Source organism: Alosa pseudoharengus, unplaced genomic scaffold (genome assembly GCF_046254945.1).
Source record: "Alosa pseudoharengus isolate Yale_2024_CS ecotype anadromous, Long Island Sound unplaced genomic scaffold, YU_APseudo_1.1 YU_APseudo_1.1_scf_19, whole genome shotgun sequence".
NCBI lineage: Eukaryota > Metazoa > Chordata > Actinopteri > Clupeiformes > Clupeidae > Alosa > Alosa pseudoharengus.
Window position 1 is genome coordinate 29,212,227 of NW_027468657.1, and position 26,794 is coordinate 29,239,020.

The 26,794-nt window shown below is 44.7% G+C and overlaps 1 protein-coding gene across 1 annotated transcript; it reads left to right on the forward strand.

Moving 5' to 3' along the window:
• The first annotated feature begins 1,237 nt into the window (after positions 1 to 1,237).
• Positions 1,238 to 26,305, forward strand: zdhhc9 (zDHHC palmitoyltransferase 9). Its single transcript, XM_076292233.1, has 9 exons — positions 1,238 to 2,198; positions 10,733 to 10,893; positions 15,681 to 15,839; positions 17,724 to 17,861; positions 18,229 to 18,275; positions 18,979 to 19,083; positions 20,797 to 20,900; positions 21,320 to 21,434; positions 22,534 to 26,305. Exons 1-9 carry the CDS (start codon positions 2,032 to 2,034, stop codon positions 22,723 to 22,725), a joined length of 1,188 nt encoding a protein of 395 aa, XP_076148348.1. The 5' UTR covers positions 1,238 to 2,031; the 3' UTR covers positions 22,726 to 26,305.
• Positions 26,306 to 26,794: the final 489 nt, after the last annotated feature.

Consider the following 26,794-nt stretch of genomic DNA (forward strand, 5'->3'; position numbering starts at 1 on the left):
GAACATACAGTTATGATTTAATAATGCATCACAGTTTGGTTTTGCACATTTCTTTCTGACGAAAAATATGTTTGTCACTCTCAGTGGCATAACAATAAAGTACATTGCTTTTGCTCTTAAGTTTAAATCAATGTGTTATGCCTCTGTGTGCCCCTATAGCCATTAAAATGCAGGCGTAACAGAAAGGTATATGATGAGGTTTTCTCTGTTTGTTTTTTTTCAAGGACGTAGATTTAGCCTAACTGTTTTTTTTTCTTCTGTATTTTCAGCAATGCAGCATTATTGTACTCAGATTGAAGCCAAGCAACCCAAGCAATTTTGATGCCAAGTAAGTCATATTTATAATCTGCAAATAAATAAATGAATTCAAAATAATGCAGGTAAAAAAAAAATCCATGCATCTTCTACCTCCTCAGTCTTGATAACATATGCTTTGTGTCTGTCTAAGTAAATCTAACTGCTCAGTCTAGATAACAAGCAACAAAAACACCAGCAACCTGCCATTCAGAATCGAATCTCCCAGGAGTGTCTGACTGCATGTAATTCAGTGAGCAGTTGTGTGTAGCACACAGGGGGATGTGATAAGCTGCAGTTTTACAGCTCATCCTTGGCAGGCTCTGACAAATCATAAATTACCCATGGACTTCCAGAGCAGATTTAAATAGAAAGAGTCCCTGGTGAAGATGCAAAGATGGAGGTTACCAGCCTCCGGTAGCTCCATCCTCGGTGGGAGGAGAGAGGAGGATGAACGGGCCTCTTCTTTTTACCCTCCTCATCCTGGCTGGTCCAATGTGGCCATGCATCAGTGAGATTTCCACTGACATCCATTCAGCATGGATTATTATGTTCAATTCGACTGGGCTCCGCATGACCTATGGTATATCATATCCAACAGAAATATGCCTTGTGTGAAACCAGCTTTAATGTGCCATCAAGCAAAGATAGGTCACTATCATTTGTAATGTTATGACTTGCAGGTAGCAAACGCCTTTAAGGTTGGAGTAACATTTGGAAGGGTATAACAATGTTGCCAATTACAATAGGCTAATTTTTAGTCATACAGTTTGGTGTAAAAATTGTTGCGAGCCCTGTACAGAAATACAATAGCTGCAAACGTTCGTGGTTGCTCACCGCCTTTGTTCTCAGTTTCTTTCATACAAGGTACTATCCCTTTAAGAAAAGACATTTCAATCTAGGCGTGTTTCCTCCCTCCCATTGATTAGAAACGAACCCAGCTGCCATCCAGTGGGGAGGTAAAGCGCTCCTATACGGAATCTTTTTGTCGCAATTTGGGTGAATATTCATCTTCATGAAATAGAGCATTAAGGACAACGTAAAAGATTTTTGAAATAAATATGTGAAAATGTGTAATGCGCTAGAAGATTGTTAACCACGTTAGTGGACCTGTACAGGACGTCTCATCGAAATGGCATGAATGTCAACGGGTCAAGGTCCACTCTTTTGATGCCAGTGTCAAGATTTACCAACGTGCGTTTACGAGAATAAACCTGCCTTACTCACCTAGGCAGCGCGACTGGGGTGAAGACAGAGATATCCTGGAAATGCCAGAATGTGAGATTTATGACCACCGCTTGATTTTGCGCATTGAGAAGAACTTTGATTGAGAAGAAAATATGGATTTCGTTTATCATCCAGGACCAGACATGCTATATGATGTGACTTTAAAGTACTGTACAGACAATTCCACATTTTCTGAACGAAGAAATACATTTGCTGTTTAAAAGCTACTGAATTGGATACCTTCTCGGTATTATAGCCTATGCTATCTAAGGCTAGCGTCGGATGGTGAAGACAAGAAACGATATTCTACAAGAGCATATGATTCGTAGGGCTGCTTGCACGCTGACATTTCCATGAATTTGCGATATATCTGGAAAATTTCGATTGGCAATGACTGTGACAAATTCACTCCTGACAGTTTACTCAAACAGTTAGCCCAGCAATATTAAACGATTTGATTTTAATATTTTCTATTTCATCATTATTGACTATTTGTAATCACTGTTCATCATGTCGGCTGTAATGATAGCCAGAAAGGGTACCCGAAAATGGGAGAAGCTCCCGGGAAAGAACACTTTTTGCTGTGACGGCCGCGTTATGATGGCCCGACAGAAAGGCGTGTTTTACCTGACTCTGTTCCTCATCATCGGGACCTGCTCCTTGTTCTTCGGTTTTGAGTGAGTATGCACTAATGCAACCAATATGAATAGCGTTCACGATTCACGGGAACATGATGAAGATAAAGCATGTATAAAGGCGGTTATTGCGCTGCTTATGTTGATGTAACGTAGTATTGAACCATATGGGGAATCAAAACAAACGAAGGCCTGGGTTGTGTCTTTTGTGCTGCCAAGGATAGTAGGTGTTGACATCCTCAAACTGATGCGCTTAAGATGACAGGGAGAAGACCATATTAAAAAAATAGGCTACATTTGCGTAAAACGGTTTATTACCCATTAGTTACATTCTATTTTTCTTATATTTTATAAGACATGCACTGGCATAACAGGCCTACAGTCATATGTTCACACGTGATCTTCAATACTTCACAATATCCACCTCTGGTTGGTTCATAGAGGCGTCTGCTTGTGGTTGGATAATCATAAAACCCATTGTTTGTTCATGATTCCTTTCGTTCCCATCCTGATGCAATTAGACAATGCACGCTTGTGTCATGCATGATATAATCTCCTATTTATCAGGGTATTGAGAGTTTAACCTATGATCCCGACCCGACCTATGTGCATCAGGCTTTAAGTGATGTCAGGAAATTGATGACTAGTGACACTCACTGCTGACCCAGCCCTAGATGGCCGAGACTGTGGTGTTGCTTGATGGATACCCATATGTGAAAACCTGATCTTTAAAAACCTCTACACACACATAGCACTTAGTGTGCTTGGAAGTGTGGAGGTTCTGGATCAATGAAAGCTAAAAGCAAATGTAAATATTTGAAATCCCAGAAGCCCTGTGATCTTCAATTAGAGTGATCTCTTTTCTCGACCAGCATGCATTGAATTGTGTGATTCTCCAGTTGTTTTTCCTGAGAGGTCTATTTTTTATGTCTTCAGTCTTTTTTTGTGAGAAAGAAAATGATTTAAAAAGTCTTCAGTGTTTTACTACTTCAGGGCCAGTGTCGATCCTAAAGTGATTCAACATCATTAATGTGAAAACGCAGGCCAGTGTATCTGGTTTTCATTACTTAATTCTGATATTCTGGGCCCTTGGGCGTCCTCACATTTTGTTTGTGTGTCTACTGAGGGAACAACTATTTCCAGCTTACAAATGAAACCACATTGCCTGCAGGCTGTCAGCAGACGCTGATGGCAAGAGGGTCGTTAGTACGCAACACTTATATCACAGACATCCATAATTATAATGCCACCTTGGAATGGAAAATTGCCTTGGAGATCTTGCTGACCAAACACACAAGCCATTTTTCAGAGCCATCTTAGTCCTCTTAGATGTAACACCCACCCAGTAGCATAATGGTGTTAGATAGCCGACAGTATGTTACTGTAATGCGAGTAAAGTGGAGATATTCTGATGTGTTGGCTAGGTGCCTAGCCTGCACTTGCTCTTCCCAGTAATGGATATGCTACTTCTAAGGCTGCTTTTTTAAAATAAATGAAGCAGATGCCTTTTTGTTCAGTGGTATGTGAAGAATGAACAGATAAGACATTAAGTCAATGTAGCAGCTTTGTTACAGCAATGTTACACTTGATTTTCCATAATGACACTAAACTCTAGACAATGTTTAAATTTCTCTTTAGTCCGTGTCACTAATTGAGTTTATGTTCATGATCTGTGAGACTCCAGCTGGCAGGCTTTTGCAGGGGAAATTGGTTGAATTCGAGATGTGTTCTTTGTGTGAGTTTTTCGGCATCGGATGGATGATGCAGTCTGTGATTTAGCTGAAAATGAGATCGGAGAACAGAGCGGCAGTGTCCTTGTGGACGCGCTGGCGCTCGTCCAAGAACAACTGGGTAGTGCTCTTATCGCTCAGCAATCAGTGGGAGATGGGCAGGGACAGGCGGGCCCAGTCTTGGGGGCTGTTTATTCACATGGACAAACTAAACTGCTCATGACAAACATATTACGCCTTAATTAGTAGCCGCATCTAAAAGATCTCCCTACTCTCCCAGGCCGAGTTAATGGATCTGAAACGCTTCATGGAGTGATTAACCCATTGTGTGCACTGTATGTGGCCTATATACAACTTCTAAATTCATGGTTCAAAAATGAGTTGTTCATATTGTGTCCTTAGTATGTTTCTCTCTGCGCTGAGTGTCTGGTTACTCTTGGTGGGCTGTGGTCACCTGCTTTTGTGTAGCCTATGCAGTTCCCGACTACAGCTACTGTCCGTGGGGAGAGACCACGGTTCTATGCTCTCGAGATAAAGTAGCCTTGGAGAGAGGGGCAGTGTGTCAGCAAGCCCGTGGGTCTCTTCCTCAGCTCACTCTCCACTCTCCTGTGCTGTGGCTGGCTCAGGCAGGCTGTGCTGTTTGTGCATAGCACATAGTGGGAATTGGAAATGGAAATTGTCTATGTTTGTGGTGTGTGTCTGTGTGTGTGTGTGTGTGTGTGTGTGTGTGTGTGTGTGTGTGTCTTAACATTGATTAGATTAAAAGCACAGCAGTGGAAGACAGCCAACAACTGAGAGGCATTAGACCACCGGCTGACCGCTCCATCAAGTAGAACTGTGCGTGTGTGTATGCACACACACATGTCTGTGTTGCCATTGTGAAATTAGGCTAGAGGATTTGTGCCGTGCTGACCTTGCAGACTGGCCGCGGCCAAAGAAGAGTGTCCGTCCATGGTGTGTCCCCAGCCTGCCTCTCTGTGCCGATGGCCCCTTTAGGCTGGGGGCACTAGGGCACGGAGACCCTGTCTGCCGTCCGCGGTCAGCAAGGACACTCTGGTAGTCTGCCCCAATCGAAAATAGCCTCGCTAGTTTCATTTGACTATTCATGAAGCATCAGATTGAGAGGTAGTACTGCTGTTTCAGTGTTTATTTCCCAGTGTTTCTCAGGGACTGTCAGAGTTGCGCTCCTATTTCTCATGTGCAGCCTGAGTCATGCTGCTTCAGTTTCTTCTTGGTTGCACACAGCATTGATTTTTTGGGGAAATGCAATTTACCCTGTTTGCTGTCTTCCTTTGGCTATAATCGCATCACCGCGGTTATTTTGATTCAAATTTCCGTTCGGTTTCCTAATGTAATCATTAAAAAAATGACCCAACATGGTGAATAGTGCCACGTGTCTGTTCATGGAGAGGTCTTGATTCAGCCATACGGTACTTCCAGTAGCTCCACAGTGTCTTCCATATTTTCTACATTCTGAACAGAGGCACAGGGTGCAATGTATAGGATTAATTTTCATCATAACCCAGCCTTTCCCTGAGTATAGAATCATGTTAGTTCTATTATGCTGCCATAAGCTGCCTCTTCAGGCCTAGCGCTGAACCCGTGGGCATTTGGTAAGTTGCTGTGTTGTGTGAGTTGTGGATCGGACTCATTACAGAGGTCGGTTGCTCTCTCCCACGGGGAAAATAAGAGATTCTTGTTCAGCAATAGCACCAAGTCAGCCAGACGGCTTCATTGTTTTCCGTTGCCTCATTTACTGGGGAGGCGTTTGACACGCTTTTTTTTTTTTTTTTAGTCGTCGTGGTGGATGGGGCGTTGTCATGGCTGGAGGTCCCAGCATGCTCGGGGCTCTGCCAGAACAACACCTTCGCCATCGGAAAATATCTCCACCACAAAGTCACCGTGGTGAAATAGGCAAAATGGCTCTCTAGCCCATAAGCATGCCTTGAAGTGTGCGGGAAATGGATGGGTCTTGTTCTATAAGGGTGCTTAGCGTTCATCATCATTGCCGCTGTTCCTTGCTGGAAATGACTCCCGGGTGGATGCTGAGGCGAGCTGCCAGAGGGGCTGTACAGAGTGGGTGGTGGCCTGAACAGAATGCCTAAGTAGTGGCACTACATAATTAATCTGTCTTGTGATTCACTCGGCTCCTAAATAGATACATTCAGAATTAAGTATTCATTATCAGACCTTTCCCTGCTGGTGATGGCTAAGGTTCCAGGCTATGACCTCGTGATTTTTCATGTTAGGAAGGATGGCATTTTACACTGAGCTTTGCCGGGTGAATCATCTCTAGAAGGGTGTTTTTAACCCTAACCCAAAAACACCCTTTATTATTATTATTTTTTTTTTAATCCTGGAATTTATTTTATAACATAACATAACAATAGCACGTTGAAGAATGCTTCATCATACATTACATTTAGGTTCAAGTTGTGGTATAATAATGGGAAAGTAATATGTTTAGTTACATTTACATTTATTTTATTATATTTACACTTTTATCTAAAGTTATTTAGTTTTAATCATACAGGCAGAGATGATCAAACATGACTGACACAGTGGAAGCATTCTTCAAAGTGTTATTATCATGTATTTATAGACCGGCCTAAATATCTGTCTTCGTTTTTTTGTATGATTTCTCAAAAGTCGTTTGCAGTGCTGTCAGGTTATTTTAGGCATAGGCCCAGATACCTGCTTTGTAGGGGAAAAGCCATGAGCCTTGCCCAGCCATTTCCACTGTCATCAGAAAGTCAGTGTTGTTTATAATATCTGTTTGCTTCATCCACACACATTTAAGTGAGGGATTTAGTATGGGTTGTTAAAGGGTCAGAAGACACCAATGTTGTTTTAAAGGACTAGCGAGAGATTGCAAGTGGAATTATTTTCCAGAACCTGAAGAGCATACCTTGAAATGTGCCATTGTGTAATATCTGTTATCAGACCTTACAGTAACATTTGCCCATGCAAATGCCTTTCCAACGTGTGCTATCAGTTGCACTCCAAGTTCAAGACAATGCTAGGATTATGTCAGGTGCCTTCACATTGAAAAAGCAACACCTTCATGCTTGCGGTGCTTTCATGCTGCTGTTTACACATTTACAGAGGGAGGTTCCGTTTATTTCCAAGTGGTTTACCAACTGGCCGTAATCCTCCTTTTTTGAAATGTCATGTTGGTGATTTGCTGCTGCAGTAGTAAATAACCACATTATGTGCTTCATTTGCACAGTAGAAGAGGGACTTTCATCCAAAATGCCCTGCTTTTTAGATACACTATCATATGTATTTTCCATTGGGTCAGATGAAAAACTAAAGGCTGCTGTTTTTGGTTTGCCCAAAGTGAAAGACTGCCCAAAGTGAAAGACTGGGTGTTCTAGTCAAACTAGATATTTTGAATCACTCTGACTGGTTATGCTGATTTCCTTATCCAGAGTCGGTGTCCTTGAATGTGCATTCTTTCTTGCATTTTCTTTCTGAGATTCAGTTTATTTTGCACCAAAGGGCGTTGAGTTACTCTGGGAGATGTTCTCAAAACCTGCAGGATCATTATTAGATATTTTAGATGTGCCCACGCTTCATTAATGGTTAACTAGCTCAGTTGTTTATTTGAGAACCTCTGCTTTCTTAGCTTTGTGGCAGTTTGCCCAAAGAAGCAGAAGGAATTGAAATATCCTGGCAGATAATGGAAGCACATCTGTTGCATCAGGAAGGGACCATTTTGCACCATGTTTAGCAACAGACGGTTATTTATTCAACCCACCCTCTTTCTATCTCCACCACTGTATTTATGCAAAGGGAACGAACGGCAAACATGCTTCTGTTTCCTGAAAAATAAGCCATCACCATCTATCAGAGGAAGCTCTCTCCGCTGTCATACTCATTTAGACTCAATGCTCGGGGCTACACGCTAGATTGTGTTAATTGGCTGGCTTGGCTGTTTATATCTAGAGATGAATGTGCTAATAAGGTGGAGGTGTGAATGGTATCCCTTCTCATCACCTGCATCCTCATCCTGAATAGACAATTATGGGTGATGATTTTTTTCTAGACCTTTCTGTCCGCCCTACCTCAGCCATATCATGGGCCTTGGTGTGGTCTGCTACGAGTGGCAGCAGCAGTTGCAGCCGTATTGATTGAGCTTGTTGTCAGGCTACCTCTGTCCACTCCCCTGCAATCTCCTCTCTCCCCATTTCCTGCGCGGCCAAGGCAAACAAGATGGACGACTTGGAGCACGTGCTGTGGTTGTGCAAGTCGTTTTCCTATTTGCTTGAGTGCTGTTTGAGGGTGTGTGTGTGTGTGTGTGTGTGTGTGTGTGTGTGTGTGTGTGTGTGTGTGTGTGTGTGTGTGTGTGTGTGTGTGTGTGTGTGTGTGTGTGTGGATTTGTTTTGTCACTTTGGCAGTATTATAAATGGTAGATCCATTGTTAACTGTTCCAATTTCCATTAACCCGACTAGTTTGGCCAGTTTAACTGAACAACCCTTTATATTGTCCCCAACCCTTTACACCATAGTCACCATAGTTAGAACACTGTTGTCACCAACCCAGGTCGACCCATGTTGGCACCATTGGTCAATGTTTACATATTAAGGTTAGTTTTGCATTGGATTATTTTCATGGCAGGTTATAGAGGAAACATATCCTGTAGTCCCCCCTCCCTCACCTTTCTCCACCCACAGGCAGTACAGAGAGCAATAATGAAATGCTGAGTTCATACATTTTCCATCGCTGACACGGTAATTTAAAAAAGTAAACACTTTCATTTTGAAACCTTCTCAACCATCGTCTCTCAATTGTATTGATTCATGGCATTGGAAGGTGAGGATTTCTCTGCTTCCAGCTCTCAAAGTCATCGGTCAGCGTCCCAGAAGCTCGCTGGTCTCTGATGGGAACTGATGATGTCTGATGTGTAAAGCACGCACACACACACAAACACACACACACACACACACACACACACACACACACACACACACACACACACACACACACATACACACACACACATACACACACACATACAGAAAGACATAAGTGCACACATACACACGTGACACATGCACACACACACACACTCCTTTGGAATTGATTGTTGCTCTGCTGTTCTTGATGGAAAGAGCTCAGAGGTATTCCTGTCAGGCTGCTGTGACCAGTGGAAAGTTTTATCGACCGGATTCATGGTTTCAGTTTTTCCAATGCTGTCTACAGTATGTGAGTGTATGTGTGAGAGAGAGCAAGAGAGAGAGAGAGAGAGAGAGAGAGAGAGAGAGAGAGAGAGAGAGACATACAGAGAGAGAAAGAGTAGGAAACAGAAAGAGAGTAGGAAACAGGAGAGTGGGGCCCAAACCTGCCAAACAGGCCCACCACGTCTCTGGTATGCTGATTCACTGGCCTGTACCCTCAGAACATTCTTTCAGGGCAGGTGGATCATTTTCCTTACAGATCATCTCCTTGAAAATCTGTGAGAAAACCATAGCAGCGTAACATTCCTGATACTGTTCGCTCTCTGCCACATCTCTTTCTCTCTCTCTCTTCTCTCTCTCTATCTCTCATGCACTCACAAACACACACACTCACAGTCGCACACAAACACACACTCAGAGTACGCTGGCACTCTTCCAGTGGACATGACTAGGCTTCAGATCACTTAGACTGGGATATAATATGTGGCTCCCATTCTTCTGTAGTGCAGTGGGTGGTGCAGACTGCTCACGGGGGCACAGGAGCCAGTCAAGGGTTTGTTCTCATCATGAGTCAGGGCAAATGGGATGTGAGGGTGGAGTGGAGGGTGGGGTGGGGTGGGGGGTTGGGGGGGGGGGGTACTCATATATCCAGCAGGTATGAGAGAAGGCACTGGCCCCATCCTCTCTCTGCTTGTTGTCCTCCAGGCTCAAAATGAAATCCCCCCCCCCCCATCAGACTTCATGAGATTGTTCTGTTCAGCGTTTCGCGCAGGACACGGGCAGCAGAGCGTCCTCGAGCAATCTCATTCCGAGGCTGCCGCGTCCTTTGGGGATAACGCACATGGAAGGAGACACCGGCCACGCCGATCCCTAATCCATACATCACAGCGCATCACGAGCGCACATCACCCCCCACCCCCACTCCACCTCCCCTCAGCAAGGGTGGAGGAGAGAGAGAGAGAGAGAGAGAGGCTGTCTCCTCTATAAATAGCGCTTGCTGTAGTGCAGGACTGCTGCGCAGGCTGCCAGTGTCCTGCGGCTCGCCTGGCCTCTCTGCCCGATCTCCTCCACCACTGACGAGGAAGTGCTTTTTAAGTGCACGCAGCATTATGTGCACTATACAGTATGTCAACCAACCAGATGCCTGTGAAAGAGTGCTAGTGGGTGGGGGTAAGGGTGGATGGGTAGTTGGCTGAATACAGTAATTACCGAGTGTTGTGTTACTCCCCCTGGTATGGCACTGAGAGAGAATAATGGCCAAATGCATGATGCTTTCTCTCTCGGGCAGGCTGCAGCTGGAGCCCTTGGCTGGCCTTTAATAGTGACCGTCCTCCTCAAAAGCTCTTGAGATGAAAAAGGCAGCTGCTTCTCATTGTTGATGGAAGGCTTACTGCTGTGTGCTGATGTTAAATGAGTTCTGATCAAAATGTTTACTATGTGTTCACATAGAGCTGAGTTTTTATATAGGTTCTGCCCCCCCCCCCTCACGCCCTGTTTTGGCAGTCCTCTTGTAAGGTGGGCATGGTGGAGCAGAGGTCACCATTGGTCAACCCGGGTTTCATTCCCACAGTTGCGAGTCTGTTGCTTTGGATAAATGTGTCTGCTAAATCAGTCAACTTTAACTATATAACCTTAACCTCCTCTCTTTCGTTTTCCTTCCTGCAGGTGTCCTTACCTGGCGGTCCACCTCTCCCCCGCCATCCCCGTCTTCGCCATCGTCCTCTTCCTCTTCGTCATGGCCATGCTGCTGAGGACCAGCTTCAGTGACCCGGGGGTCTTACCGCGAGCCCTTCCAGAGGAGGCGGCCTTCATCGAGATGGAGATCGGTGAGCTGCTTCCTCCAATACCAAATCTCCTCCTCTTGTAGCTTCTTCTCTCCACCCTTTATGTTGTGGGCCTCTGAGGAGGAGACATCTAAGAGAAATAATACACCAATCCAATAGAAGCCCTCTTGGCATCTTAAGTGCAGGATGCCTGGACCAGGTCCTTGAAATCCACCCTCTACAGTTCCGACGCACAACCTCAATCTAGCCCTTTAATGTGCTCATTTGGCGTGCTGCCCTCACTCAGCCATCTTAACGGGGAATTTAAATTCATCAGCGGAGCATCCTCCTCCCTCTCCTCCTCACCCCGTGTCCTACCGCTTGTAGACCTGGAGGATGGGGGATGTGTGAGGGGACGCAGGGCCCTGGCTAGATGCCTGACCAAGCGCACAGTTTACACTCTCCAGACCTCGACACTGAGAACAAGTATTCAACTGAGAGGCTGCGAACAAGGGTCCAGTCAGTTGGAGGAGGATTATAATTAAACCCAGTGAGATGTAATGAGTAATCACATGTTTTCTGGTTGAATCTGGATCTGAGATGTTATCCGTAGTGAACACCTGTCAAGCTAGTAACAAAGCATTACAGTGCTGTTACTGTTAAGGCCAACGCGTCATCATCAAGTGCTCTTTCATCTCTGTTGATTTATTTATGCCAATGTGACCCTGTGGTGACTAAGACTGGGTCTGTGTGTTCATCTGTAAGGATCAGAGGTTGGCCAGCCAACACTGCTGTTCACTCATGCTCAAAGGACCTACCAGATATTTGTGCCATGTTTGATTCCATTACAATTCAGACAACCAATTTATTAAGTAATAGATCAGATCAAAATATATTTTCTTTGTCAGTGTAGATACCTTATTTTAAAATGACGCAATTGAGAAAAGCATAACATTGAAACTCTGCAGTTGCATAAGTATATCGAACTTGTTTCTTCAGTAGGCCCACAGAGCTGGGTGATTTGCACTAAAGAGACAAGTTTCTGAACACTGGAGGGTGTGTCAGCTCTCTGCTTAGCTGAGTAAGAGTGAAAGAAGTTTGCCCGGTCAAAGAAGCTCTCTAAAGACTACTGCTCCTCAAAACATAAATAACCATGACTAAGCAAACCTAACTCAGACAAAGACTGACGCAACATCACAACATTATTTTATGGCAGATCCTGTCATTTGTTATTGGCTTTTAAGTAATCGACTTAACATAACATAACATGACATAATGACTTGATTACAGTATCTAATCTGTAATGTTTACGACATGGTTACGTTACTGTCATGACATGGGATTAAAGTCCTATGTGCTATGTGTTAATGAGCTGAGTAAAGCAGAATTAATATTTTACACCATAGAAGAACTGAGTAAAGCAGAATTAGTATTTTACACCATAGAAGCACTGAGTAAAGCAGATTTTGCAGAGTTTTTGGTTAGTAAACTGCTAACAGAATAACTCATTGAGATCAGCAATCCTCTTTTAAGGGTTTATTATTTGATACTACCACTAATCTTATGGGTGGCTAATATTTCTCAGTATCCCACCTCTTGTAACTTTCAGCTCAAGTGCTTAACACCATGTCTTATTCTCTACACCCGACTATCATATGCATTTGTCATGTATACAGACCTTACTGTCATGTACTGACCCTAGGCAGATGGGTCAGGCCCTTGAGTCGTGGATCTGCTCGAGGTTTCTTCCTATATATATCTCCAATTCTAGGGAGTTTTTCCTCGCCCCTGTTACCCATGGGCCTCTCTCTTGCTTTCCTTTTCTTCCTTTCTTTCCTTCTTTCTCTGATTGCCTACATTCTGTAAAGCGCCATGATACATGTGTTATGTTTTGGCGCTCTATAAGCACAATAAATTGAAATTGAAATTGAATTGAAATTTTGATTCATAACTCATAATCCCAGGTAGTTTGGGAGAATTAATGTAAAAGCAATATCTATCAATATCTAAGTCTAGCCTCACCCTTTTCTGAAAAATGTCTGTCTGTCTGCAGTAGCCATGCTGTCAATGTTCTACTTCAGTTGTTTGTGTGTGCATGTGTGTGTATGTCTGGATGTGCATGGAAATGTGTGTGTCAATGTGTGTGTTTGTATGTCCATGAATGTGTGTGCGCACGTGTGTGTGTGTGTGTGTGTGTGTGTGTGTGTGTGTGTGTGTGTGTGTGTGTGTGTGTGTGTGTGTGTGTGTGTGTGTGTATGTGTGTGTTTGTGAGCATTTATGTGTGTGTGTGTGTGTGTGTGTGTGGTGTGGATTTCTGTTTCTTTGTCCTTGACTCGCCCTTCCACTGACAGTAGAGACAGGGGAAAAGATCTTCATTTCAAACGAGACACTGAAGAAAAGACTGAAATCAGCCCAAAGCCATATTCGTTACGACAGCCAACAGGTTGATATGAAGACCAAGACACTCACAGTTCTTGTAAATCGTGTTTTGGAGTGACAGCTATTGGCAATTAAGCAGTTCAGGTTTGGCCCATTGCTGCACAATCTTTGTCATTAAACCTCTGAGCTGACGCTATTAATCATAACATAAATAGATAAGGAGTTGGGTGCTGTCACTGCCACGCCTGAGGCTCAGTTTGCACAGTGTGTGTGTGTGGTTTGTCTGCTTGGCCCCCTGCAGCACTCGTGCCACTCCATTACCCAGCTTACAGGGGGTGCTGCAGTGCTCAGGAAAATGGATCACTTTGACTTATTTTGCTCTCACTCTTCTAGGACTCCATTTTCTTCTCCCTCTCTCTCTGTCTTTGTTTTTCTCTCTCTTTTTCTCGCTCTCTCTCTCTCTCTCTCTCTCTCTCTCTCTCTCTCTCTCTCTCTCTCTCTGTGTTTTGTTTTGTATGTGTCTGTGATTTGCCTTTGAGGTTTAACACACTATTCTTGGCTCGTCGTGGTTGTGATGAAGCGTGGGTTAGACTGAGCGCAGGCAAGAGAATTTCTCCACAGACACACACACACACTCCCGTGCTGCAGGCGACCACCAGCCCGTGGCTGTTGTGTTCCGCCGTCACTACAGCTAGTTAATGACCAGGTCCTTCAGGAATGCTAATCGGAGGAAGTATCTTCCTGGAATACGGAATGGCTTCCTGAGGATAATGCCCCTTTTTTCCGGTGAGGGGAGAATACAAAGCCGGCCAGCATGCGAGGGCGTGACACGTCGATGGCGCGGAGGGAAGTGCAGTCACACGCGGAAACCCTGAAGGATGTGTGCTAAGCCCTCAGTGACCTCACAAACTCGGTTTGGCTCTAGGTGTGGCCGCAGATGGTGTTAAACCCCTGGTGTTTTATTTGTTTTAGTATTTTTGTATTGTTCGGGTGAAGGCATTCCAAATTAAGAAATATAGTACATTGATGTTCTTTCATATGGTAATCAGTTTTTTTTTAAGTAAGTATTCCTTCCTGACTTTTCTATCTTAAGTGAGCTATTATTAAACCTTTGGCTTGCAATCAATAAAGAAATAAAAGAGCTTTGTTTGTTTCCCCTGCTGATATAAAGGTTGTTAAACACGAGTGTTTCAAACGGAATGGCAGGTTACAGTATGACAGGTGTGCTGCCACCGTTGTTTGTTCCAAGGCCCAAAGTCCACTCATGGTGACTTCATCTTCCAAGTCTGCTGTCATGCAGTAAAATTGATTATTAACTTGTCTTTCTGTATTTAATCTCATTTGAAATTGAGACTGGTAAGCCTTGCTCTATTTATATAGAAATACCTTTTAGTACTTACTAGTAGTATACCTTTATTTCATTCTCGGAAAGTTAATTGAGAGAAGCCCTCATTTACAACGAAGCCGAGATTGCATGGTCATGTTTTGTCATGGTTATACACTACATACTAGAGGGAGACGAAGGTACATTAAAATACAATACATAAAATAATGCAAAATGAATAAATAGATAAGACTAGAAAAAATAGACTTTAAATCAACAACTGTGGCTTAGTCCTCCTGTTTCACCTGTAGACACCATCATTAAGAGTCAACTAATAGCCATCCAAGGCCTCCCTGAGTGTCGTGAAGGCATTATACGGAACTGTCCAACTTTGTTTGATTTTCTCGACATATCCGGACACAGGAAGTCATATTAAGCGAAGTCCTTGGCGTTCGAGCCATAAATAAGGACATAAATAAAAGTGTAAATCGTCATGCAGGCTGCGCTGTGATAACAGATCATCGTAAATAAGCACGCAGCAGCCAGGATGCCGTGGTCGTGTGCCGTCTGCAGTGACGTTCCCAAGGTCCCCCACCAAGCATTTATCACAGCGCCAGAGTTCCCATGTGCTGCTCTTTTCCGCACATGAGGAGACGAGGCCAGCAAAACACACATGTACACACACACAAACACACATACACACACACAAACACACATACACACACACACACACACACACACACACACACACACACACACACACACACATACACACACACACACACAAACACACATACACACACACACAAACACACATGTACACACACACACAAACACACATGTACACACACACACACACACACAAACACACACATTGGCACACATTGACACACAAACACACATGCACATATTGTGATGTTTTGTTTTTGCGCTGTTGTTATATCTTGCCAAGTGAACTTTACACATTTGTTGTAGATGCTGAACTGTGTAATACAGACCAACTTCCCCACCCCCAGGAATGTCAAACATGGAATAACACTAGTTGAGACACCGCCATTGTGGTTTACAGTATGAATGTATGTGTGTTGTCTGTAGGTAGCAAAGCATCCAGATATCATGCTCTTCTCCTCTCCTGTCTGCTCCACAGAGGCGGCCAATGGGAATGTGCCTGCGGGACAGCGGCCCCCACCGCGCATCAGAAACGTCCAGATCAACAACCAGATTGTGAAGCTGAAGTACTGCTACACCTGCAAGATCTTCCGCCCACCCAGAGCCTCCCACTGCAGCATCTGTGACAACTGCGTGGGTGAGTGAGCTAGTGGTGTGTGTGTGTGTGTGTGTGTGTGTGTGTGTGTGTGTGTGTGTGTGTGTGTGTGTGTGTGTGTCTGTGTCTGTGTGTGTCTGTGTGTGTGTGTGTGTGTGTGTGTGTGTGTGTGTCTGTGTGTGTGTGTGTGTGTGTGTGTGTGTGTGTGTGTGTGTGTGTGTCTGTGTGTGTGTGTGTGTGTGTGTGTGTGTGTGTGTGTGTGTGTGTTTTCTTTTCCACACTTACATATCCTAGCCACACAAATACTCCACCTCAAAGAGGTTACTTGAAATTAAAACAGGCTATTATATACACAGTTCTAATTTGCGCAGTTCTCCACTATCAGAGATATAGAGAACTGAATTGAGTTCCCGTCAGGGAACTAATATCCCTTAGTTAGATCTGAACTAATATCCCTTAGTTAAATCTGTGGTTTTAAATGAAGGTTGACTCAAGAGTTCAAGAGTGTTTACTTGTGTGAAGTAGTTGTCTACCACAGGTTTTTACAGCTAAAGGTTGGCCCAGTGTTATTATATTGCTTTCTATGTACACAGCCATGTAATTGGATTTTTCTCCGTAATAACAGTAATTTAGTCAGGGATGACTCAAATATGACCGTAGTGGTGACACACACACCTACACACACACACCACACACACACACACACACACATACACATGCACTGCACACACACACACACACACACACACACACACACACACACACACACACACACACACACACACACACACACAGACATGCACTGCACTCAGACACACACACATACGCACACACACACACACACACAAACACATACACACACACACACACACACATACGCACACACACACACCACACACCACACATGAACTTCCCTCACAAACACACACACATACACATTCACACACACAAATACACACATACACACATACACACATACACACACATACACCGTGAGTGGTTTGAGGAGATTAGCGAGCACAGAGGAGTCTCAGTATCAGCCTCTCTGCCCAGCCACAGCCAACACAAAGCCGTCTGTCAGAGTCCTGTGCACCTGCTGCAGTCTGTCTTTGACACACACACACACACGGACATACACACACACACACGCAGGCACACACACACTCTGATGCAAATGCAGGCAGACACACACACACAGTGTGACGCAGTACGATACACTCGGCTGCTTTGTCATGAGTCCTCTGATCCGTTCGCGGTCTGTCATCAGACGAAAAAAACGCGCGGCGAAGAAAGCGGCGCTCTCCAGCCAGTGTCCCCAAACACAGACGCAGGCTGTCGCTTCCGTCCACTCACTCGGCTCATCGCTCCCTCCATTAGACGAGCCGCGTGGGTGGACTGAACTCTCCTTCATACGTTTCCCTCTGTCTGCTGGCAGAGCTTAGAGCTGGCGGCCACAGACAGAGATGCCGAGGGAGGGCTTTCCCTGAGATACTACAATACCCACAAGCCCCCAGGCTCACTACAAATGTTGGAAACTCAATCTAAGTGTTGCACTATACTCAAAGATGGACTTGTTTTTTGGGTTTCATGTTTTTCTTTTAAAAACAGTGATTTGAAAGTGTGTTGAGGCTTTCCCTTCATATTTTTGCACAGCGTTTTGCAGCTCACTTTTTTTAAACCTCTAGAAACCATCGTTTATTTGTGTCTTTGTTTTCTGAAGCTGAAATAACCTGGAAAGTTCAAATGTTTCAGCTGGTATGAATGACTGAACGTTCTGTTCTCTGTTCCTGGTGGAAGGCTCCTGTTGGAATGTTGCATAGTTTGGATCCTGCACTAACATGTCCATTGCTCTCTCTCTCTCTCTCTCTCTCTCTCTCTCTCTCTCTCTCTCTCTCTCTCTCTCTCTCCCTCTCTCTCCCACCCCAGACCGTTTTGACCACCACTGCCCCTGGGTGGGGAACTGCGTGGGGAAGAGGAACTACCGCTACTTCTACCTGTTTACGCTCTCCCTCTCCCTGCTCACCATCTACATCTTTGCCTTTGACATCGTCCACGTGGTGCTACGTAAGTGAAAAGCTGGCTCACTGTATATTGAGCTCATGGACCAATACTGATTAGTTCCAAACCCCTTTTTTTCTTAGGCTTTTCCTTAGGCTATAGGTGTGTGTGTGCGCGTGTGCGTGTGTGTGTGTGTGTCTGTGTGTGTGTGTGTGTGTGTGTGTGTGTGTGTGTGTGTGTGTGTGTGTGTGTGTGTGTGTGTGTGTGTGTGCTTGCGTGCGTGTGTGTCTGTGTGTCTGTGTTCATGTGCGTGACACTGCCCAATTCGTGCATGACAGAGGCTGTTCCTGTGTACTGCTCTGTTGTTCTAAACCATGTAAACACTAGCTTGTCGTGCTGCATATCCAATGGCATCTCCCCCCCCCCCTTTCAGGCTCTGTGGATTCCGGGTTTGTGAACACGCTGAAGGAGACCCCTGGAACATATCCTTTCAAACCACGTCTGACACGAGAGCGCTCCCTCTGGACGCCAAACCAGCCGAGAAATTAAAAATGTTTGACACTGGCTCTGACAGACTTTTTAATCTGATTACACATTTCGTTTTGCCAAACAGGCTGGTTTGACTAACAGAGGTGGCCTGAGGAGGAAGTCGTACTTTCGTTTGTTTAGAATTCCAAGAATGTCTCTTGCATTAGGCTAAGCTGGCCAGTCTAAACTAATCAGGAGCAGAGTTTAATCCTTGCCATACACACCATGGAATGTTTGTGAAGTTAGCAGAAAACTTCATATACAGATAAATATACAGTATATAGGTCATGTATGACGACTTGCTAGTTCAAGCAACATGCACGCGGGGGAACAACTCCATTTTAGACACCTCTTGTTTGATTATATGAGTAGTATATGTTCACAATAGTCAAATGTAAAATTTGTATTAAGCTTTTGACGTGACAGCTAAACTAAACAAACTAACAAGTCAGTGAAAGTGACAAACATATCCATAATGTCTTCACTATATATGCTGGTGACATGAAGTATGTCATTGGTCACAGATGACTACCATAAGCTTAGTTCAGGATTCTTGAATGGCGGTCCAGGGTGATGGGTTGAAGCTGAATGGGTGCTACCTTGTTGTTGTGGTTGTGGTGGTGGTTGTTGTTGTTGTTGCCTTGACTCTTGTGTCACTGTGCTGGAGGTGGTGGTGTGCTTCTTCACCCTCTGGTCCGTGGTGGGGCTGACCGGCTTCCACACATACCTGATCTCCCTCAACCAGACCACCAACGAAGACGTAAGTGTTCATACTGCTAACCAGGCTTCTCTCTCCTCCTCCTTTCTCTCTCTCTATTTATATCTCTCTATCTATCTATCTATCTCTCTATCTATCTCTCCCCTTCTCAATCCCCTTAGCTCTGTGTGGTCTGTTACAGTGGGTGCTCAAGGCCAGCTTCTGTCTGTATCTCAAAGCTACAGACTTGACTCACAAAAGACAACATTGAACAGTAACTGTGGCATGTGTGCAGTCCAGTGTGAGAGGTTTAATCAGTAATGACGGGGTGATGACAACTCCAACACAGCGGCACGATTGCCTCCCTCCCTCCCTTACATTTCTCTGAGGGTTCAATTTGACCGCGCGATGACCGGTGAGATAAAAATAAGCCAGTAATCAGTAAAGGGATGCAGTACATTAATGGGGGCTTAATGACTTATTTATGAACGTTACTGTGCCGGACCGGTTTTGTGTGTGTGGACCGGTGTCCTGTCCGCAGGTCAGGGATGGCTGGTCACCAGGTCACAGCGTGAGGCCGAGGGGCACGCAGCCAGAGTGGCTTAGCCAGGTCTCGCCCCGTCACGCTGTTTTTAGACATATCAATACCCTTTAGGGCTGGCTCAGCTGCCCAGTGCACGCACGCACACACACACACACACACACACTCACACACACACACACACACACACACACACACACAGACAGACAGGCACACTTACAGACAGACAAAGACACACACTGACACACAGACACACACACACAAACGCACACAACGACACACACTTGCCCCTTTTCAGACATAGTGGTGTGATATGAAATGACAGAGGTTATGGAGAGGGTATTTCCATTAGGTTTTGCATACTGCTGTGGCTGGTTCAGGTGCTGCCTTGAAAAGGTTTCCGCATTGAAATAAAACTGCTCTTTTAGTATTGAGCCTGCTGGAGTGCAGTGACGCATGAAGAAGCCCCAGAATTGGCCATCTTATTCCATCAGTGTCTGTATGCTTCTATTAAGCCCCTCATGCAGCTGAAGAAACTCTAAGTTGATGATGAGGATTTGCTTAAAATGTCTCCTAATCTTCCATCTGATTCCCATTTTAATATTGTTTTCCATCGTGCCTTCAAGAATTTATTCCATCCAAGAAATAAATCCCTTATGTTGGTGTATGACAGCACTTAATTCCAAAATATCTGGTCCGAGTGTGTGTTTTGGTATGCAGATTGGAGTCTGTCTTTATTTAAACATCCATCTGCGGATTCAGGCGTTACACTGAGGGATAGAGCTCTGATGAGGACAACCTTGACCAGTCCATGCTATATGCGTGTGATCTTGAGGGGAGAAAAGGTGTCTTAAATTCCTCACCGTGTCTTTTTGTAGGTAAAGTGCTACACTGCAGGAACACAGGCTGAGAAAGAAATGGTGCTTTTAGGTAAGGTATAGTGTAAGTGCAGGAGAGGTCTTTCCGCAGCAGTTGGAGTCGTTTGGTGAAAGTGAAAGCAACCAAGCGGAGATGGAAAGAGAATAAAAGAGAGAGGAAAAGAGAGCAATAAAGATGGAGAGAGAGAGAGAGAGAGAGAGAGAGAGAGAGAGAGAGAGAGAGAGAGAGAGAGAGAACAAGGAAACAGCTAAACAGCTGTTGGGCTCAGGATAAAGCTGCCAGAATCCAGGGTGGATTTCATCTCTGTCCTACTTTTTGGGGCTCAGTAACACAAGGCTGCTTTTGACTTTCCGCAGATCAAAGGCTCGTGGTCGGGGAAGAACCGGGTGCAGAACCCTTACAGTCACAAGAACATCATTAAGAACTGCTGTGAGGTCCTGTGTGGCCCGCCCTATCCCAGGTATGTATGCAGTGTGCATTTCACATCCTACCTTATCCTACATTTTTGACATTTTGGTTTTCCTTGTTCTACTCCTCCTCCACCTCCTCCTCTCTCCCTCTCTCTCTCTCTCCCTCTCCCTCTCTCTCTCTCCCTCTCTCTCTCCCTCTCCCTCTCTCTCCCTCTTTCTCTCTCTCTCCCTCTCTCTCTCTATCCCTCTCTCCCTCTCCCCCTCTCCCTCCCTCTCTCTCCCTCTTTCTCTCTCTCTCTCTCTATCTCTCTCCCTCTCTCTCCCTCTCCCTCTCTCTTTCTCTCTCTCTCTCTCTCTCTCTCCCTCTCTCTCTCTGTGTTCATACTCCGCTCTACTGCTTTGCTGTGGGTATTGAGTGCATGTCAGGCCAGTAGCTCATGTGGCGTGGTGGTTTCTGCGGTGTGTGTAGTGTGCTGGACAGGAGAGGGGTGGTGCTGGACGACGCGGCAGCTCTGGCCAAATCTGATGCTCCTGCCGCCTCCACTGTTGTCAACAAGGGGAGCAACCCTGTGCCACAGACCACAGTAAGCCAACTGACACACACACACACACACACGCACACACACACGGACACATTGATGCACACACACACATACATGCACTTATACACACACACAGACGCACACACACACACACACACACACACACACACACACACACACGCACACACATGCACTTATACACACACACAGACGCACGCACACACAGACACACACGCATACAGAGACACCTACAAATAAACATACACTTATGATCTCTCCCTATCTCTCCCTATCTCTCGCTCTCTCTCTCTCTCTCTCACTGTTCACAAAGCAAGACCGTCTGTGTGTCTGGCACACAAGCCACTGCATGCTGCCAGAGCAAGCGGATGTAGTATAGTGAGCATGCTCCAAAAATGAAAGGACCAAAATCAATTACAGGAGGAAGCGGGTGGGCAGAGAACAAACAGAGAGAGAGGAGAGGAGAGGAAGAAGAGAGGGATGACCAGTGGTCAAGCAATAGACAACAGATTCATTCATTAGTTGCTCTTTTCTTGATTATGTGCAAATGCATTTGGCTGGACATTGTGGAGTCCTTTAGCATTTTAACAGTCACGTTGAAATGTTTCCCAACCCAAATTAGGGTTGTTTTATAGTAATATAGTTTTCAGAACATAAGCAATGCCTTCTGGTGACCTTTTGATTTTTTTCCCCCTTTTTCCTTTTTCTTTTATTCCAGACAAGACAAGTGTTGGCATTTTCACTTGGTTGCCTTATCTCATACAGACAATTAAGGAAAGAGTTAGTGGTGTCATTCCTGTAGGCTAAAGGTCTGATGGTATGGATCACTTCATCCATATTTTTGAGGACCTCTTAAAGCTGACATCAGGCGATGGGACCAACATAGATTCCATGGCAAGCAAAGCAAATGTAGAATATCCTGCAATTAGTTGTGCATCTCAAAATAGTATTATCAGTTTTGGCTGAGGGGTTCACATCAACACATTTATGATGCTCTGTGGCTTTGACTCCTTAGTGAAAGTTAGAACACTCGCTTAGTGTTTTTTGTAATTATAAAATAAAAAAAATAAAAAAGCGTCTGCAAAATGCTATAACCATAACCATAAATGTTTTATTTCTCCAGAAAACCACAGCGCCACTGATTCCCAATGAGCACACTCCAGACGATGCGAAGCCCAGCATTGCAGCTCTGCCGGAGAAGAGCCACTCGCCCCCTGAAGAGGAGAAAGCAGCCTCCCCAGCGGACGTGCCCTCCAAGTCCCCCACTGATGTCCGATTCCCCGACGGCTCCAAGGAATTGAGCCAGAAGTTGTAGAAGAAGAGACTCGGAGACTCAGCTCTGAGTTTCTGCTCCACTTTCAAAATGCACTGGGCGTTTCAAGCCTAAACCCAAGCTGAGATCTACCTGGTCTAAACCTCAACCTTGGACCTGGACTCAGAGAGTGTGTGTATGTTTGTTAATGGTTGAGAGGCTTCCAGAGACATCCTCCATGCTGCGCACTGGGCGTGGACGAAAGCCTTTTAGAGTGTGGATCCAGCCAACTGTTCTAGGATCAGCAGAGTATAGCCTGCACCGCGGCAACAGAACTACTGTCTTTCCTTTTGAACATTGCATGAAAACAAAAAAAACAGTTATACAAACAAGCGAATGATGGGGTGTTGGTGAACTCACTTTGAAATGGCTGATCGTTCTCCATTGAGCTGATTGCTAGCTGCTGGCTGTGTGTCTGTTTTTCTTTTGTTATTTTGTACGGCTTGAGATTGCCATCAGTTGATGTTCCCTTAACCCCCTTTTTTCAAATCAAATCAACTGATTGTTCTTCAAATGTGAATATCTGCCCTCTGCAATTGTATCCAGCGCAATTGTAATAGACAGTGCTCCCCCTGGTGGACATGTGCATACACATCAAAACATGCTTCAGAATCAGCCCTCGGCTTCTGCTTACAGTACCCAAATGTCCCTATGCAATACCTACAGATAGGCACTAGAGCTTTTTGGTTGAGACAGTGGGTCAACACAGCTGTCGAATATATAGATGTCTCTGAACTGCAAACTTTAAAGTTACTCATAGATTTGGAGTGGCAATGGGGTAGATTGCACATAGAGATAATATTAATGTGTAACCATATGTAAAGAGGTCTTTGATGTTTAAATAATGCTGCCAAACTACTGGTCTTTCCACTCTATACTCAAAACTTAAAAATGGAAGCAGTCAAAGGGGAATTTGATGTTGTTATGAGCTTCAGGACATAATAAAGCATATACAATGCCATCTAGGAATCTATGAAGAAGGATCGGTGAATAGTGAGCAACGGCAGAGTAAAGGACTTTAGGCCACAATCCAGATCCATTCAGTAGTGTTTGCAAGGTCCCTTCTCCTGAGAGCAAACCATTGGCTTCTCTGGGAGTTTTGAGTCAGAAGTCCTCCGATTCCTTCTTTATACATAACATAGACGCTGTGTCCTTCCTTGCCCTTGTGTCCTGTTGAGGACACACCAGGACTGCTGTTGATCGACTACTAGTAACAGTGCCTTATCTACAAGCTGCACTATCATCTATCCAGGCCATCTGCAAACCAACTCTCCCAGGTCTCACCTGCGTGGTACTACGTCTACTTGTACAGTGTGCAGTAGGGAAGGAATACTCTAACTGTTTTTTTTTTTTTTACTACTATGTACCATGGAGACATCGAAATGCACAGACATGAGAAGTGAAATTGCAAAGCCATTGTGTAAATGTATATATTGCATATGCTGTGTGGAAGTGCACATGTGTTTGAAACTCCTCTGGGTTATTTTGTTATGAAAAGAGTGTTTTTTTAGCCTGGTCAAAAAGCATTTGTATGTCTCTGCGTGCATATTCACTTCGTTTTTGGAGGAGGAGGAGAAGGAGGAGGGGGGGAGGAATGACAGATAGGTAACTTTGTCCTTATCTGTGCATGCTTGACTGTTTTTCAAGGCCTCCAAGGGGAGCCATTTTCATTCTTGACATACCAGACCGCTTCCCATGAAGTCTCACTCACCTCTTCTTTTTGCCATTCATATTTTCCTCCTGTCATTCTCCTCTTTCTCTCTCTCTCTCTTTTTCTCTCTCTCTCTCCTCTCTCTCGCCACTGAGCAGCGGGGTTCTCTCCCACTCGGTGGATGAAAGTATGCTCACTCGAGTCCCGCGCTGCACCAGCCTCTGAAGATGTGTGCGGCACTCTCATTATCTAGCCCTGAGACATGAGAGACCCCACCCCACCCCTCCCCACTCTTCCACCATCTTATTCCACCCATCTGCTCTCTGTTCATTTCACACTAAGTAGAGAAAGAGACAGGAATGAGAGAGTTCACTGCAGCAGTGGATGTGTTGGGGGGTAGTGTGGAGTGGGAAGGAGTGGGGGGGGGGGTGAATTTGGTTGCTAAGGCAACCCAGAGGCATGATAGAGAAACTGCATTCCATTATTGAAAGAGATGTTTTGATGTGCAAGATGTTTGAGCAGTGTTAGTCTGCAAAGAGTGAAGGCTGTTATGGTATAGTGTGACTAGAGCAGTTGTGTCTACTTGTCCCCCTTAGTGGCCGCCATTCGGCGGCTTTGTTACGATATGTACTTTATCTTTTTCCAGTGCCCAGAAGAAAAAGTATTCTTTTACATTCTTTAGAAATGTGGTACAGTATGAGAAAGAATGAGATAGTGAGGGCATATTGTGTAGCCTTTAGTTTCTTTATTTCTAGCTTGTGTCAAGAAATGGATAGCATGCTACTCTCTCTCTCTCTCTCTCTGTCTCTCTCGCCTTCTCTCTCTTTCTCGTTTCTCTCTCTTTCTCTTTTTCTCTCTGTGTTTTTTTATGGGTAAAGTAAATGAGCTGTGAAAGCGAGCGCTGAATCAGTATTATTATGCTTGAGTGTGTCTGGGTGAGTTCAGACTGTAGGTGTTGCTGCATTCAACATATGTCAACCCATGCCACCATTAGAGGGGACGGCCAACCCATGCCACCATTAGAGGGGAGGGCCAACCCATGCCACCATTAGAGGGGCATTAGAGGGCAGGGCCAACCCATGCCACCATTAGAGGGGCATTAGAGGGCAGGGCCAACCCATGCCACCATTAGAGGGGCATTAGAGGGCAGGGCCAACCCATGCCACCATTAGAGGGGCATTAGAGGGCAGGGCCAACCCATGCCACCATTAGAGGGCAGGGCCAACCCATGCCACCATTAGAGGGCAGGGCCAACCCATGCCACCATTAGAGGGCAGGGCCAACCCATGCCACTATTAGAGGGGAGGGCCAGTGGCACCACGCGTGGAGCACAAGTGTCACTACCTGGCCCTGATTGGTTGCCAGCTCGGTGGCACGGTGGTTGGGTTTGACGGCTGAGTGGTTGGATTGATGGCAGAGTGGTTTATCACACTCCCCAGCCGTCTGAAGAAGAAATATTTATTTATCTCCCTGTATGTATGTTGATCCCAAGAATAGATCTTTCATCAGGAGGTTGGCCATTCACTGAATGCTTCCAGAATTTGCCTTGCTTATGTGTGTTCCAGCTCTGGTATATTTGGTATGATGTCAGACTGTGGTGTTCTGTGAAGGCGTGCAGAGAGTGAAGACTGTATACTGTGATAATGGGCATAATGCACTTCATACTCTTACCCCCAGTTTCCCTAAGTTATGACATCCAGAGGATCATTAATGTCTAAGTTGTTGAAATATTTTAAAGCCTGAGCTCAGAATTATTTCCCTGGATGATAACATGCTCTTGATAACTCACTAGAGGAGGATAGTCAGTTTATGGTTACATTTAGCAAGAAACAACATTGCTTCTCTTTTGCTGCAGTTTTTCTCTCTGTGTTTTCATGACTGTAGCTACAATCCTGGCCTTCACAGTAAAACAAAAACACATTTAGTAAAATATCTGATAGTAAAATATTTCATAGTGAACAGTGGTAAACTGTAGATTTAGATTTTAATTTGATTATCAGACCTCAGTTTAACCTCATTTATCAAGAAGCGACAGGTGTGTTTTCTGCTTAACCTGTCTGTATGCAGGAAATGGAATTGAAGAATTAGATGTAAGTGTGGCTGAATCATGGTTGATGACTCTTAATCTTGACTAATCTTTTTTTGTCTAAATCAGGATTTACATGAACAACATGGGCACTCTGGTTTTTGTACTGAGATGAGTCAAACCAAAAATGGGTAAAATCCAGAAGAAAAGTGAAGTGTTTCGTAACATTTTTTTTTTATTATTTATTTGATCAGTACAGACCAAATACAACCTGCCGTCTGCCTGACTCCACTCTGCACAAATATGAGTAATGTGTAAGGTCAACATCTAACCTGTGTGCATATTGACTAAAGGCATTGTATGGCTGTTTGCTTGGGTATCAACAGAAGTTCACT